General features: G+C 37.8%; 1 protein-coding gene across 1 annotated transcript; it reads left to right on the forward strand.

The window, feature by feature from the left end:
* Nucleotides 1-5,011: 5,011 nt before the first annotated feature.
* LOC145778454 (claudin-19-like) lies at nt 5,012-11,486 on the forward strand. Its single transcript, XM_082589933.1, has 6 exons — nt 5,012-5,025; nt 8,168-8,181; nt 9,332-9,535; nt 10,139-10,303; nt 10,829-10,941; nt 11,358-11,486. The coding sequence occupies exons 1-6, from the start codon at nt 5,012-5,014 to the stop codon at nt 11,484-11,486; spliced, it is 639 nt and encodes a 212-aa protein (XP_082446059.1).
* The last annotated feature ends 2,708 nt before the right edge of the window (nt 11,487-14,194 follow it).

Here is a 14,194-nt window from a genome sequence, read left to right on the forward strand (position 1 = left end):
GTTTTGTTGCCACTTTTCCATTATGTGTCTTTAATAAAACCAGAATAAAAACAACGTTTTTAACTTTTTCTGACATTAAAAAAAATTATTCTAGAATAGGTATTCGAAATTCTAAATTTGAAAAATTATTCTAGAATAATTCTAGAATAGCTTATTGTTCTATTTTGCCCATCCCTAGGCTTACCCAAACCCTAATCTTAATTCGATAACCCTAACCTGAAAGTGAGGTTTGATTTATCAACTATTATTTCGAGATACTTAGCATGGTTAACTGTTTTGGCAACTCAGATCAGTAACTTTGGCGCTTCTGTATTTTTTCTCTGAATCTTTTCAAAGAAAAAAAATTGAAATATTTGCAGCAACTCCGATGAACGACTTCGGCTCCGTTGTATTTTTTTCTTGATCTTTTCAGGGGACAAAGTGTTCAGGGGACGAAATAGGTTGCACCCCATATTCCTATGTGTGACGCCACCCAATCATGAGGCATTTTACTGAACAAAGATACAAATTATAGCTCATACTTCTTTAAGCATTTTAAACTTGTCTTTAAATCAGGTTCTTATTTGCAATTTGTAACATTTTTTCTACCATTTTCTCACCATTACTGTTACAATAACGCAGAAACCACTTACTTTAGTACTGGTACCTCTACTATCCCCAGAGCTGACACCATTTGAAGCAAAATACTAGTACTTTTAAGTTGACAAAAAATATAAATGCTAAATTTTCATTGGATGTGCTGATAAGAAAAGTGGTAAAAAAGATCAATTTTTAACAGGTCAGCTGCATGCTGTAAACAAAATTAAATAGACAAGTGCACGTCTAAAGCTATTCTTCATCTGAACTGTCCTGACCTTCCTTTATGAAAAGCAGTGGCAACTAGAAATGTAAAAAATAAAATAAAAAATTACAGAGAAAATTGCTTAGTTATAAAAATAAACCCTATATCTTTTCTACAAATACTCACATAACTTATTATCCAACGTAGACTTCTCTCCAGACATTTTGTGAAACTAAGTACCGTAGCGTTAGCTTATGCAGCTGTACACGATTAGGATTCAGTTCAGTTTGTTTTTATTTCTTCTTTTTCTTCACTCTTTAGTCGTTCAAGTCTTCTTACTGTATAAATTTCTTTTTTAAGCATCACCAAAATAAATGGGGTGATAATAAAGCACACTTCTTCAACATCAGGTTATCTTTATACCTTTATCACATTTCATAAACCCGCCAGTAGCAATCGATATCAAAACAAACTGAAAATCGGGTAAAAATCCGTTAAATAATGACGTCATAAATGATATATTTTAGGTTTTGGTGGGGAATGCACTGAAACGCCCAATCCAACAATTGCGTGTAAAAAATTAAATTATGTTCTTTTAAATTTTTAGCCCAATAGATTAAAACTTCAGCTCAAACTGAATATTTTATAAAAATACATAAAAATGTGTTTGCTGTCTCCTGTCAAAGAATGCACGTAAGTAGCAGCACCGTTGGACCATGGTTGGACCTACAGCTTGCTGCTCGCATCAAGCATAAAAATAAAAGAAAAATTCAAACATTTATTGGGCCCCAACTAAATATAAAGCATTTTTTGTCGCTTCTACCTTTTTATCGACCTTTGCTTTGTTGACTTGTATTGTTTTGCTGTGATGGTCATAAATAAAACAACTGAACTGAAAGCCTAAATAGTCTTTTTTTAATTCCTAACTTAAATTTGTGGACGGAGTCAAGCAGCTACTTCAGTCTGCATTGAAGGAGTGACTTGCACGATGATTGTGATAGAAATAGACAAGTTTGTTCTTTTTAATGCTTTGCAAATAAATTAAGAGCTAAATTTTCCAGGTGTACTCAACTGATTAAAAATACTTAGATGGTAGCCTACTGTTACTGTAGGCTACCGGTACCGTGTTTGTTCCGATTGTTCGTATGAATGGGCTATATAATGGCCTATGTATGGAAGTCACCTATGGAGGAGATTTGTTTTATTTTTCATCATCTATGATAATTCGTTTTGCGTATGATAGGCGTATGATAATTCGTTTTGCATTTTATGTGAACTGCCTCATCATATCCATATCAATGGGCTTCAAATCTCTTGTCGCATATGACGCCTTGATAAAAAAAAAAGGCTCTTTTTGCGTTTATCAAACGGTGAGGATATTTAGCTAATAGTTCAATTTCCACGCTCATGAAATCGACTTGCTTCTTATTGTCATTGTTTCAGAAACATTGCAGACATAGCCTACCATATAGCTTTATCTAGAATAATGTCATTCTGAACGTAGACTAGCCTACTAGCCTACACGTTTAATCAGGACCGTTGAGAGAAAGTTCTGCCCCGGCAGCCTAGCCTACTTAATGAAATTCCTATGGTCAAAAATCAAGACACCTATGTAAGAAAAATGCACTGCATCGACAATTAAAATACACTGTTGTTTCTTTGTGTTTCCGGGCCTCTTGAAAAAGTTCCGGGCCCCTAAAATTATCTCGGGCCGGGTTCAAAAGTACCTCTGGGTCCTATTGGACCCCCTCTGTCAAGATACTGCGTCTAAACGTGTACAGCGCCCACTTGTTTTTTCTTGCATGTTTTTCAGTGCATGTTGCATGCAAGTGCTGGATTTATTGAACTGGTTTTCGTTGCTTACTTGCTTCACATGGATGGCAAGGTCTAGTTGGGATGTGGTTTAGGCGGGGATTTAGTAAACTTATTATGACCCAGGGTTTAGGATTTTTGTTGCAAACGTGTTTAAATTAGCTACTGTATCTGAAAATCAATAAAAATAGGTCTACTTAGCCTACTGTAGGCTACCCGTAGTCCGGTAGGCTATGTAGACTAATAGAACAGCAATAAACTAGGCTACTACAAAATAATACGTAGCCTATAAGTTGGTCAGCGGTTCCTAAACTTTTTTGAGCCCGATGCTAATCTGAGTTTGGTGAACATATCTCACCACCCAAGACACAGACAACCTTTGGTGAACATCTTAGTAGACTCCTCTATGATATTTTCAATCTGTGGTTGCTTTAAACAAGACACACCATACAGACAACCATAGTTGCAGGGTGGTCCACAATAGCTCGACTTGCGTTGAGACAAAAGTAAAACCGCTGGATTCGTTGCTAGTCTCCCCAGATACCTCAGTTGGTTAGCGCGTGACTTTTTGAACAAAGAAATTTCAAGATCAAGCGGCGCTGGTTCGACTCTCGGCGTGTGCGCTTGAGCAATGCACGTCAAGGACTGCTCTCTGTTCAGCGGCACCTAATGGATGAAATAATTCCCTGGCAACAAGACTGCAACAATCGGAAACTCCACTCTGTCAATCTCGGTAACCGGCCTTGCGTCAAGAGCCTTTACAAGTACCGTATGCGAAACTATCAGGAATAACCTATAAAGGCTTTGTCAGTTCGACGATAAAGATTCAAAACCAACCAACCAACAAACCGGCTAAGGGCCGTTTCTTGGTGCTTATGAAATACGCTCGTTTTTTTCATGCTCTTCTTTAGTGCTTCGTCTTCAGATGTCTCTTTGACTTTTTAACATGTGCTTCGTGAATTACTGAAGAAACTGACTTGAATGCCGGCAAACGACTTATGAAGCAAAAATTGACTTTGATAAAAGATCCAAATAAATAGGTACCATCAGGGGCGCCGGAAGCGGGGGGGGGGGGGGGCAAGGGGGGCGGATGCCCCCCCCTGCCCTCAATTTTTCTGCAGATAGAGGGGCAGGGGGGCAATGGTGCCCTTTTTAAGTCATGTAAGCAACTGCACATTTTGCAATATAACAATTTCTGCTATTCGCTTTTAGCCTAATAATAATCTTTCATTTTTGCCTCAAAATAATATTTACAGCAGAAAATTTGCAACACAGTACAGGCCTTAAAACTCGTTTTTTTTTCGGGAGCTCCTTTTCGGCGGCCAAATCTGTGTGCTTGGAGGCCAAACATACAAAATAAAAATAACGATAGCACAAGTAAATAGAATTGAACTTGCAACAATGCTAAAATGATCACTTAGGGTTGTTGAAGTCTGGGCCTGCTGGGCGACGTTCTACAATAGAATCGTTGCACCACGCAATAACTGCTTTATCGGGATTGTAATCCAGTACTGCGGGACCATCTAACCATAGACTTTGATCTAACGACACTCGCACGAGTGTCTCCAATGTGGCTGATTTTAAAGAAGTTCGCCACTCCCCTAGAATTCTTTTTAGCAACGAAAAACAACGCTCGACATGATTGTGTTGACGATGACGGCAAGGTAATAAAATAAGTATTTCAATGATGTGAAGGACATTACTAAAAGAAGCATAATTTTTGCAAAATATGATCAAAAAATGTTTTCCTCTTGGATGTCAACCAACCTAGTTCTCCTTTTCAACAACGATTCAATGTCCGACAACATCAAATTGACATAAAAACGACAATATTGCCAGCCGATGCAAATTAGCACTTCGGATTAAGACTTTGTTAAAATAAACGTCGAGAATTACAAACAAGACTTACAGCGCTGGTGATCGCAGATGGATATATTCCATCAATAACAAATATCCCCGCACAATGCAACAGTGGCGATTATGACTCGCTGACTTAATTTTGCGTCACTCTTTGATACTACATATTTTTGACAATTAATCCACAATCACTCTATTGCGAAATTAAATACTTGGTTAAAAGAGACCGGCGGCCAAACTTGGCCGATTGAGGAGGTAGTACCAGCGGTCATTCAAGCACTACTTAGCGGCCATGGCCGCAGGCTGCTTTAAGGCTTGACAGTAGGTTACATCATTATAACATAGCATGATGCCCTTCTTTGTATAGGCTACCGGACACTTGTAGGCTATCATTACTCAATACATAGTGAGCTGATAGATTAGCATTATCGCTATATCTTATCTTAAAACTTGACAAAATATTTGCCTTTTAGTAAAAAAAAGTGCCCTTTTTTCGTAATCTTGCCCCCCCCCAGTCAAAAATCGTTCCGGCGCCCCTGGGTACCATATAAATATAATGCAATGAGTCAGTCGATGTTGCGATTTAAACAGCTCAATAGAGGAAAAAAGAAGTTCACATATAAATAAGTTCCATTTTGGCATATTTGGATTGTTCCTGCACGACCCATTTTTTGACCCATTGCCACCCATAGTTTGGGAACTACTGTAATAGGCTATATGCCTAATAGCCTAATTTAGTACATTTATAATTATTGGTTGGCCATCTAAAGTAATATTCGAAATAGTAATCCAATCGCTGAAGATAATTCAAAGGGAAAAGGCGAGAGTAATTATTTGAAACATTGAGACAAACGAAAAAAGAAGATAACAACAGCAGGGGATAGCTATAATTGTCGATATGGAAGAAATCAGCAAAAACATAGGCAGTTCAGTTCAGTTCGGTTGTTTTTATTTCTGACCATCATATCAAAACAATAGGCTGAAGAAATCAGCAAAAACATAGGCAGTTCAGTTCAGTTCGGTTGTTTTTATTTCTGACCATCATATCAAAACAATAGGCTACACGTCAGCATAGCAAAGGTCGAGAAAAGGGTAGAAGCGACAAAACGCGAACGTTAAAACGTGCTTGAGACCGAAGTAAGTTATTGAGTTGAAAGAAATTTGGCACGGTCGCAACACCTTCAGAAAAATTTGAGATATAAAGGGAAAATAAAAAAAGAAAATATTACATAACAAAAACAACATATAGGTATTTAGGCTATAGCTTTATTAGCCCACATAGCTTTAGCTGATATATTTAAGATTTGTATGGGCAGTTGCTATGAAGATATTTTTAATTTTCGATACAGTTTTAAACAATCCAAATTTAGGTTAAATGCAATATTATATAGAATGGATGCAGTAGCGGATATAAAAAAAGTTTTTTGAAGGCCAACATAGTTTCCTCGAAAGAAATGATGTCAAAGAGAATAGGCTAGTGCCGCTAGTCGATTTAAGAGGGAAAACGAACAGTTAGGTTGGTGGGTTGAGGGAGGATGCCTTCAGACAATTAAGATATTCATTTTCTAGCAATCAAGCTGTAGGCTACATTATTTTGCTTTAACAGATAAAATGAGCTTCAATGCTGACATGTTTATTGGTTGTAGCCTAAGCTATTCACAGAGAAAGTGAAGTTGTACTTTACTTAGAATGGTAGCCTAAATGAGAACAAAGATAGGTTTAGTCTATATCATAATCGTGTTGGATTCTATTCTTCCCTAGGGTTGCAATAGGGAATAGGGATGGTAAAAGTAGTCACTGTCCCTAGGTTGCAATTGCTATGTTCTCTTTCATGTTTGGGTACCGTGATTGTAACTGACTGTGCCATATTTTAAACTGATTGTTTTGCTTTGGTATCATGCACGTTATTAAACAAAACTGAACTGAAAACTGATCATTCAGCGCATAATACAAGCAAGCCTAAAAATTACAATAATTATAATAGAATAAATTAGTCGGCAACTTCGCAAATATTATTAATATAATATTTAAAGTTATACTAACGTTATATTATTGCATCTTGTTATTGCAAAAAATACATAGTATAGGCCAGTGGTTCCCAACTCATGGGTCGCGACCCAAAGTTGGGTCGCCTGATAATTTTTTTGGGTCGCTTGTTTTTCAGGCATATTGTATCTTGGGCGAAACAAATAACAATAAAAAAAATTTAAAACGTGATGAGATCGATCACAAAACTGGAAAATATAAACACAAGTAATGAAGCGTTTCATGTCGAGACATCGGAAAGCTTTATAGCATGATCGTAGTGGCAGAAGTTTTAACAGTTTTCGCTTTTATTATTGTTATTATTATTGTTAAATGTAAACCTAACAAAAATTTCAGTCTCAAACATAAATTAACTTGACAAAGTTACGGGATATATATTGTAACGTGCACTATATGTCACGAACGCTATGTAGGACAAACTATGACAAAGTTTTCCACACGTTGGACCACGCATAGTCTGGTGTGGTAAAACGCATCAAAGACAAAGCCCCAAGTGCTGTATGGACTCATTGCTTTCTCCACAGAGAGGCCTTTGCTGCAAAAAAGCTGTCTCAAGAGTTGCACGAAGTGTTGAATGATGTGAAGTGTGTAAACTTCATCAAAACAAGTCCACTAAATCGGCATTTGTTTTTGTCTTTGTGGATTCTGATTATTATCAAGCATTGCTGTTGCTGCACACAGAAGTGCGATAGTTGTCACGAGGTCGTGTCCTGAAGCGAGTTTGCAATTTGCGAGAGGACATTGCTATCTTCCTGAGGCAACAGAACTGTGTGAGATTAGCCGAGAAGTTTTTGCAAGAAGATTTTAAGGCAAAAGTTGCTTACCTTGCCGATATATTTGACTCTCTGAATTCTCTAAATTTATATATGCAAGGCAACGGTTTTACAGTGATTGATCGCGCCGCAAAAGTTTCTGCTTACCACAAAAAACTCATCTTCTGGAAAAGTTATGTCACCAGAGATGAGTACGATATATTTCCTCAGCTAACGCAATATATCTGTGGCAATGAAGTTGATATTAAGCAAACGATATAATTAGACACCTGGAACAGTTTGCCAAAAAGTTTGTGCACTACTATGGAGAATCTCTAACACTTAATAACCAAAATGATTGGATAATTGATCCATTTGTTTGCCTCAACTTTCCATCCATGTTGCAGAACAGTTTACGGACATAACGACAGAAGTAGCAAACCGTATTTCTTTTGCGTCCTTCAAAGACAAATACCCCAAAGATTCTGCAAATATCCACTTTTGGGCTTCCATGTACAAAGTGTATCTCACAGTTTCACAATTAGGGATTCAAAAACAGATTCCATTTGCAACAACTTGGCTTTGTAAGATTGGATTTAGCGCCATGTGTGTATTGAAAACTGAACAGCGAAAATTTGATAAACATATTATTTTCGGAAAAAGTTACTGCTTTTGTAGTGCTGTTTGTTTGCAACACAATCTTGTATGGCTTTTAAAATATTACGACAATTTGCTTGGGTCGCAAGATTTTACCGAACTGAATTTTTTTTTAAATGGGTCGCCTTAAAATCGAGTTGGGAACCACTGGTATAGGCTATAGGCTACTTGTGCAAAAAGATTGATAAAACATACAAAGTTTAATTTGTCAAGAATTTCCATCCATTTGCACATTTTCATCTCCAATAATGGTATCAGTTAGTCTTCAAGCGTTGGGTAAGCATGAGTTGCGTTACGTTATTATGAGCTTGATTGTGATTTCCAGAGTAGGCTAATGTAGGCTACAATAATAACAATGTGTGTTCTTATATACCGCAATATCCATTGCAGACAAGCGTTGTTCTCAGCATCTTTTAATGCAAACTCTGTAGGCCTATCGTAAGCGTCGAAGATTATATTGATGCTTTAACTAAAGCCATTCAGTTGAGTTGCTGATATGCTTCGCTTAAAAATCCCTAGCGCTTAGCAGGAACAAAATTGAATGCGATTTTGATGAGATCTTTGATACGACCAGCCAAAGGGTAGGCTACATATCTTGGATGATCAGACCAAAAACTATTGCTACTCTCTATAGTAGGGGAGATGTGAGACTTTTGAATCAAAAGTAGATTTTTTAAAGCTAAAACGTTTATTTCTTGAGCAATTTCTAAAAAAATTTCAAACAAAAACAAACAACAATAGTAAGCATTACCTTCAATATGTGTTTTCTACTTTTATTTCTACTAAATATGCAGAGATTTTATTATTTTTATAAAACTGGTTTAAAGATTCTATTGAGGTGGGGCTTTCAAACCACCCGTATGAGATGACCCTGCTGGTGTGTAAAAATTATTTTTGGCTGTTTAAAACAGAAAATTGTAAAAAAGTCACTTTTTCAACACTGCGTTGTTGTGATCTTTTGTAAATCATAGATTGAGAATAATCTCAATCTAAAGACATTTGATTTAACAAATTCAATTTAAAAGGAAAAAGTTTGGGTGGTGGTTTAAAGATTACCCATCTCCCCTAACTTTTCAGTCCCAGTAACCTAATAACAGGTTTCCCTCGGCCACGTCCCTGCAAATGACTGGGTATCAAATCGCACATCTGCATTTAAAAGCTACCCAACAAGCCACTGAAGCGATTTTAAAAGAATTCATGGCATCGAATATAACATGCTGTAGTATAGGCTACAGTAAAGTTCTGCTATAGTGACACATTTTCTTTTTCAAAGGTCCCTTTAGGTTTCAATATAGGCGAATTCTGCTGCGTTTAAAAACTACCTTTCTTTAAAATTGAATTATTGGCCTACACATTTCTATTACTCCACACAGTCATGTTTGATAAATTATTTTGTTTGGTCTAAATATGTGATTTTCTTTAATAGGATGGATATTGAGCATGGGAAGTTGGGGTGCGTCCATTGGTGTTCTTTTATCACACAAATGGAAGAAAAATAGTGTAGAAGGAAGTAGTCGTTCGGTTTTAGATACTGTCACAAACATGGAAGGATTATGGGAGTTTTGTCAAGTATATCCTACCGGTCAAATACAATGCTGGCCATTTTCTGGCCCCTTGCTTTCCTTACCGGGTAATATTCAGCCATTTTGTAACAATGTACATTACGATTTGTCTAAAATCGAATTTGTTTTTGACCTAACGTCCAAATTCTAACATTATCCCATTTCTTGATAGGCTAAACATATTTTTGGAACATGCTTTAAGTGACATTGCTTTGAATCGAGATGTTGACCAAATAATTTGAGGCTATTGCATGGAATGATGGAATTGACAAAAATTTATTAACTAACATCCTGCAATACAAATGAAAGCTTAACATCATCTCATATTTTTCTATTCACTTTTTTAAGATTATCGCCAACGAAGAGTTTATTGAATTTCATTTTTGTTTTAGGTTTTAGAATGGGATAATTATAAATTTATAGTTGTTTTATTGGTTGTTAAATCAAAAATGTTTAACTTCCAAAATAGTGTTTCGTGGAAGAGCGTTTAAGTTTATGCTGTCTGTCACAAACATTCCAAACATAGCCTATGCTGTTTGCGCTGGGTTTCGAATTTGATTAAATCCAGATAAATCAAAACCGTTTACAACAGTTTTCATGCAACTCGTCAATACAACGTTTATGGACGTTCATGCAACGAATCGGTAGCATATTTACACAATCCTGTTTAGGGATTATTGTGGCCTGCAGAGTTCTATTGATGATATCCATTCTACTTGGTGCCATTGCTGGTTTATTGGCTTTGCTTGGTTGTGAGTCGACTCGAGTCGGACCGCAAGAAGAAAACAGACGAATTCGACTCTGTGCAATCAGCGGAATTATGCTCTTGTTATGCGGTAACTATCACAAGCTTCATGTAACAATTTATGACTATTTTCTTTTCCCCATGTGAGGTAAGGGTGCTACACCAGCGTCTGTCAATAATGAAGTGACGTGAAAAATAAGTTGCATTGCATCAAAGTCTCACTACGTCAAAGCCATTAAAAAATGCAATGTTTGACAGCTGGGCTCTCCAGATCCTGGCCATAAAATCACTTTCCTTTGTTACAGTGATTCAACGTATGTAGAAAAAAAAAGCATGAATTTGTAGTTGGGATAGAACATCCTTACAAAGTTTTGCCGGTTTCAAGTTTTGTCATTGGCTTAAAAATTTTTTTGTTTGGAGCGGAGGACATCATCAGAGAGGAGGACACCCCATCTCTTCCATTGTATCCGACATTGGCTTCGGAATCAATTCTTCTAGTTTGGCAATACTCGCTGCTCGAGGTTTTCATTTAAACTTCAGCAAAACGCTTTTGTAACATGATTGACATTAAAAACTACAAACCTGGACACTGTCGTAAAAAATATTTCTTTTGCAGGAACTTGCACAACAGTGGCATCAAGCGGGTACATTTATTCAGTGTTGAATGAGCCCTCTAGCATCGGTCCCCGAGGGGAAGAAATTGCTTTTGAAATTCATGAAGCTGTAAAGGTATTTCAACTAAGTTATATAAAAAGCCTTATCATGCATTAAGAAATTCAATTTATTGTATTTGCCTATTTTTGCACATTGTTTTAAGATAAAAGTGAAAGTTGCGTCGATTGCAAAATCATTTCGTAACCGGGCTAGATCACAACCAAACCTTACAAACTGATGACAGCGTTCTAATTAGATTCATAAAGTGAAAAAAAGCAAACAGGGTGGAGAACCTTGCTTCATGCGAGTAATTATTATCAGTAGCTTGGCCTCGCTCTAGACCTAGGGTGATAGAGAGCAAAGTAGCAAAAAGATTTCTCACTTTTAAAAAGCTTTTTCAAGGTTGTTTGAGAAAAAAAATCGCATTTGGTTTATTCATTTGAAAATCTACCTAAAATGATTTGACAAAAACTTTGTTTCTTTATTGGTAGATATCTTTAGCGTTTGGACTTCTCTGGGTCATCGGTGCTCTTCTTCAGCTTTATGGGTCACGTAACCAAAGACAAGTCGACAACTCCTTTCAATTTAGCTCCAAGAAAGCAGTAGAAGAATATGTTTAAATTGTGTGAAAACTGCCAAGAGCGTCCTCAAACAAACTTTTTTGTACAGTAGCTAGCTTACCATTACAAATATGTGGTCCTGGACAAGAAAAAAACATAGCCTTGTTTGTTTGTTTGTTTGTTTATCTTTATCCTGCATTGCGGGAAAGCGGACTTGAGCGCTATGCATCGGTGTACGCCTTCCGACATACACCTGACCCACGCTGCAGCCGACAGCAATGTCTGTTTCCGGTTGTCTACTTTACGTATGACTTAAATTTGGTACTACCCATTACTCGAAATCGATCACTAGGTAGAGGCAATTATCGTAAAGTTTCTTGCCCAGAGAAACAACAGCAAGTGCGTGTGGCTGGAGTCGAACATGCAGGCTCTCGACTGCGAGCCCAACGCGCTAACCACTCGGCCATGGCTGCCGACTAGCCTACATTGTAGTCTTGTAGAATAGAATATATGAGATGACGAAATATGTCTTGTTGCGCTTAGAAACAGCAGATTGTTACTTTAACGACCTTGTTAGGTTGACCTGCATGTAGACACCAGCTTGCAACCACTTACCAACTGAGGCTACTACCAACTGAGGCTACTACATTTTTCATGGGCAGCTCATGGTCTGCCCATAAAAAATGTGGGCATTCCATGGTCTGCCCATAAAAAATGTGGGCAGCCCATGGTCTGCCCATGAAAAATGTGGGTAGCCCATGGTCTGCCCATAAAAAATGTGGGCAGCCCATGGCCTGCCCATGAAAAATGTGGGCAGCCCATGGTCTGCCCATAAAAAATGTGGGCAGCCCATGGTCTGCCCATAAAAAATGTAGGCAGCCCATGTTCTGCCCATAAAAAATGTGGGCAGCCCATGTTCTGCCCATAAACAAAGTGGGCAACCCATGGTCTGCCCATAAACAAAGTGGGAAGCCCATCAATATTTCATGCTTAGCCCATGATCAATAATTTTATGTGGCTAAATTTATTAAAATGCATTTATATGATCACGCATTTGAAGATTGGAAGTTTTATATTCCACCTTGTCATTTAGCAGCACATTCTGCAAGAAAGCCCATATTGGGCACATATGGCAAAAACACAAAAACCCACATAGAACCCACATGCCCACAAGCCCATTAATATAGTATATGGGGCCCATATGGGCTTGCTGGCTGGGGCGTTCCTTATGAAATCATATGTTACATAAGTTTCAAAGCAACACACTTAAAAGAATTTGCTGAATTCGCAACGCACTTGTCGATTGATGAGATTGACGAAATTATGTTATGACTTATGAGCTATATGTTGGCACACAGGATCAAACATCGGTAAGCTATATCAGTGCCGGTCTTTGGGGTGTGCAAACCGTGCGATCGCACAGGGCCCGCAAATTAGGGGGCCCGCAATTTACTCAGAAAATGCAGTAATTTTGTCATTTTCAATGAAAAAATTCAACAAGTTAATTCAACAAAGGAATTAGCAACAAGAAAACATAAAGACTCAACGAATTCAACCTATTTCGTCCCCTGAACATTTCGTACCCTGAAAAGATTGAGAAAAAAACACAACATAGCCGAATTCGCTGATCGGAGTTGCCGCAAACATTTCAAAATTTCTCGATCTTTTCAGGGGACGAAATAGGTCGAAATTTGATTTTGTTACACGATTTCAGGGTACAAATTTTTCAGGGGACGAAATAGGTTGCATCCAGACTCAACATAGAGACATAGCTTTATTTCCGAAAAATGCCAAAGAAAGCATGATCTTATCCTTTTGCTATGCCACCGGACAGCACCATTTTGCAGTAATAATCATACCTAAATTTTTGTTGAACATGCTCTCAGAATGCCCCAAATTCAAAGTAATTTTTCAAAATTTTCCAGGGGAGGCCCCCCAGACCCCCCGCCGCTGGTTGTCGCCTTCAGCGATCACGCCGCCACCACCGCCTCTTCCCTTTCAAAGTAGCCTACCTAGATACGCTACTAAATTGGATCATTGTCATTGGGGCCCGCAAAGCATATTCCGCACAGGGCCCGAAATGCCCTAAGACCGGCACTGGCTATATGCTCATTTGATGTTTTTCTATAACTTTTATCAAAAGTTAATAGAATACTTGCGACTGTTACAAAGAATTTCTCCCTTTTTTCATTTGTAATCAATATTAATTCGTTATAATCACAGTCATTGCAAAACCGTGAGTGGTGATAGACTGCTGACTAACGTTTGTATTTCTAAATTAATCATTGATCAACAATCTGTTGTCTTAAAAGAATTTAGTTGAACATAGCCAACATAGCCTTATTAAAAGGTTTAAGTAATTTATATGATATTTTAGTTAAGAAACCAAACCTTTGTGCAATGTCCTTTGCAATTTCAAACGACGCACCAGTGCGTTGCGACTTACAGTTTAAGAATCACTGTAGGCTAATACATAAACAAAGCACAAACAATTTTTAAATTTCTTAATTTATCCGTCATGTTGAAAACTCGGAAACTTTCGCGGACCCCCGGAAATCGCTTCACGGACCCCTTGGGGTCCGCGGACCCCCGGTTGAGAACCACTGATCTAGAACTTCCCTATCTCGTGGCGGCTCAGGCTCGTGATTATTTGTAATCAATGCCGTAGGAGAATAAAACATTTTGGGGGCGGGGCGAACAAAGTTTGCTCAAATTTCATCTTTGCAAATATACTTTCAAAAACGCAACATTACTAACAATCTATGAGG

The sequence above is a fragment of the Aplidium turbinatum genome, chromosome 10 (genome assembly GCF_918807975.1).
Source record: "Aplidium turbinatum chromosome 10, kaAplTurb1.1, whole genome shotgun sequence".
Classification (NCBI taxonomy): Eukaryota; Metazoa; Chordata; class Ascidiacea; order Aplousobranchia; family Polyclinidae; genus Aplidium; species Aplidium turbinatum.

Bases quoted from the DNA above. Each gene is read 5' to 3' on its own strand.
- LOC145778454 (XM_082589933.1), top strand. The intron at 9,536-10,138 runs GTAATATTCAGC...AATCCTGTTTAG, and splicing joins CCCCTTGCTTTCCTTACCGG to GGATTATTGTGGCCTGCAGA. The intron at 10,942-11,357 runs GTATTTCAACTA...CTTTATTGGTAG, and splicing joins AAATTCATGAAGCTGTAAAG to ATATCTTTAGCGTTTGGACT.